Source organism: Carlito syrichta, unplaced genomic scaffold (genome assembly GCF_000164805.1).
Source record: "Carlito syrichta isolate Samal-C Ts95f unplaced genomic scaffold, Tarsius_syrichta-2.0.1 Scaffold303236, whole genome shotgun sequence".
NCBI lineage: Eukaryota > Metazoa > Chordata > Mammalia > Primates > Tarsiidae > Carlito > Carlito syrichta.
This window is the reverse complement of record NW_007247332.1, coordinates 278,957-281,237: the sequence shown is the minus strand read 5'-3', so window position 1 is coordinate 281,237 and position 2,281 is coordinate 278,957. Positions and strand designations below refer to the sequence as shown.

Here is a 2,281-nt window from a genome sequence, read left to right as displayed (position 1 = left end):
GGGGGGAGCCCCTCCTCCTGCCCCTGCCCCTGCCCGGGGCCATGTGGTTCCATTTATCCCTGGCCGGCTGCCGGGGTGGGGCTGGTCGGAGTCGGATGGCCTAGATTAGAATCTGCTTGAGCCAGACCAGTCCTTTCCTTCGCTGTGATGAGAGAGGGAGAGGGTCAGAGGGAGGCGGTCAGGAGGTTATCAGAGAGAGGTAGTCAGAAGGAGGCGGTCGGAGAGGGTGATGAAATAGGGAGGAGACCGGGATAGGCAGAGGGGGATGGGGGGGGAGTCAGAGGGAGGAGGTTGGGGTCAGGCAGAAGAAGAACAGAGGGTCAGAGAGGGCAACCAGAAGGGGACGTTAGTGGAGATGGTCAGAGAAAGTAGTCAGAGGGAGGAGGGCTGAAGTGGCAGTGGTCAAAGGCAGGAGATCATGGTGATGGTGGTGGAGGAGGAAGTCGGAAAGAAGTCAGGAGACCTGGTGGTCAGAGGGAGGAGGTCATGGTGAAGAGAGTCAGAGGGAAGAGGTCATGGTGATGATAGTCAGAGAAAGGAGGTCAGAGGAAGGAAGTGGGGGAAGAACACGCATAAGAAGCCCCTCCTCTCCACATGGGTTTCCCCTGGCAAGGGGGCTCCAGGCTCAGGAACAGCCCCAGGGAGCTGGTGTGGGGGAGTGGGGAGATGGGGACCGTCCAGCTCTGGGGCTCAGGCCAGGAAGCTTTGATTCATCCCAGAACTAGGTCAACTTTTTTTCTCACCAAAAACCAAGGGAAAAAAACCAGAGTCAACAGGCTGATGAGGCCGGAACATCTGTGGAGGGGGTTGGTGGTGTGCTGGGCCAGGCCTGCTTTTTCTTCCTAAGCCACAAACACCGCTGGGGGGGCGACGCTGAGCCCCCAAACCTGAGCCTGTGCCATGGGGTCCTGGGCTTGTCCCGACTGTCTCACCCACCCCCGGCTTCTCTCTGCTGCAGACCCTGTGGATGTGTTGGAGGCCCTTGGTGTGCGGGGGGGCCAGGCGGGGGTCCCTGAGGGGCCTGGCTTCTGTCCCCAGAGGGCTCCAGAGGGTGACCGGGCCTTCCGAGTGGGCAAGGCCACCAGGCTCAGTGTCCCCACATGGGAGCTCTTCCCAGGTGAGTCAGGGTAGGGAGCCGGGCATCATGTTGCAGGAAGCTGGATCACTGCTGGGCCACTCAAGCTTCCCCATTGCCTCTGTCCACCCAGATGGCCGCTTCCCTGAGAACTTCTCTGTGTTGGTCACTCTGCGGGGCCAGCCAGCCAGCCAGTCTGTCCTACTCTCTGTTTACGACGAGCAGGGTGTCCGGCAGCTGGGCCTGGTTCTAGGGCCAGCTCTGGGCCTCCTTGGTGGCCCCTTCCACCCCCTCCCCCAGCAGGTCAACCTCACAGATGGCAGGTGAGTACAAGGAATGTGGCTGAGGTCTGTGGGGGCGGGGTGAGAGGCACCCCCACTGAGGCTGTCCCCCTGCAGGTGGCACCGTGTGGCGGTCAGCGTAGATGGTGGGATGGTGACCCTGGTGGCGGACTGTGACCCTCAGCCCCCCGTGCTGGGTCAGGGGCCTCGATTCATCAGCACAGCTGGACTCACTGTGCTGGGGACCCAGGACCTCGGGGAGGAGTCTTTTGAGGTAGGAGCTCAGTGATGTGGGAAACTGAGGCAGAGGGCGGACGTTTTGTCCACAGCCTGAATCTGGAGGGGACTGAAGGAGAAAGATGTTAATCTTCAGCCTGGCCCCAGGAAGCTGAGGGAAGAGAGCGGCTCTTGTGTGCATAATTGTGGTGTGTGCTTGTGAGATTGTAGAACTCCTGGGCACAGTGGCTCAAGCCTGTCATCTCAGTGCTTAGGGAGGCCGAGGCAGGCGGATCACTTGAGCCCAGGAGTTTGAGACCATCCTGGGAAACACTGCGAGCTCCGTCTCTGCAAGAAATAAAAAACTAGTTGGGCTTGGTGGTGTGCGCCTGTAGTTCCAGATGCTCAGGAGGCAGAGGTGGGAGGATCACTTGAGCCCAGAAATTCGAGGCTGCAGTGAGCTATGATCGTGCCACTGGACTCCAGCCTGGGTGACAGAGTGAGACCCTGCCTCTAAAGAAAAACAGAGGCCGGGCTCGGTGGCTCAGCCTGTAATCCCAGCACTTTGTGAGGCCGAGGTGAGTGTATTGCCTGAGCCCGCGGGTTCGAGACCCGCCTGGGCCACTTGACGAGAACTCATCTCTACAACAAATCAAAAACTAGCCGGGCATGGTAGCGTGCGCCTGTAGTTCCAGCTACTCGGAAGGCT

General features: G+C 59.9%; 1 protein-coding gene across 1 annotated transcript in view; it reads left to right on the top strand.

Annotated features, from left to right (window-relative positions):
* The window catches only part of COL5A3 (collagen type V alpha 3 chain), a 45,372-nt gene that overhangs the window by 3,007 nt on the left and 40,084 nt on the right, over nt 1-2,281 (top strand). Inside the window, 3 exon segments of the mRNA XM_008058175.1 lie at nt 959-1,117; nt 1,209-1,398; nt 1,474-1,630. Coding sequence (XP_008056366.1) covers nt 959-1,117; nt 1,209-1,398; nt 1,474-1,630 — 506 coding nt within the window.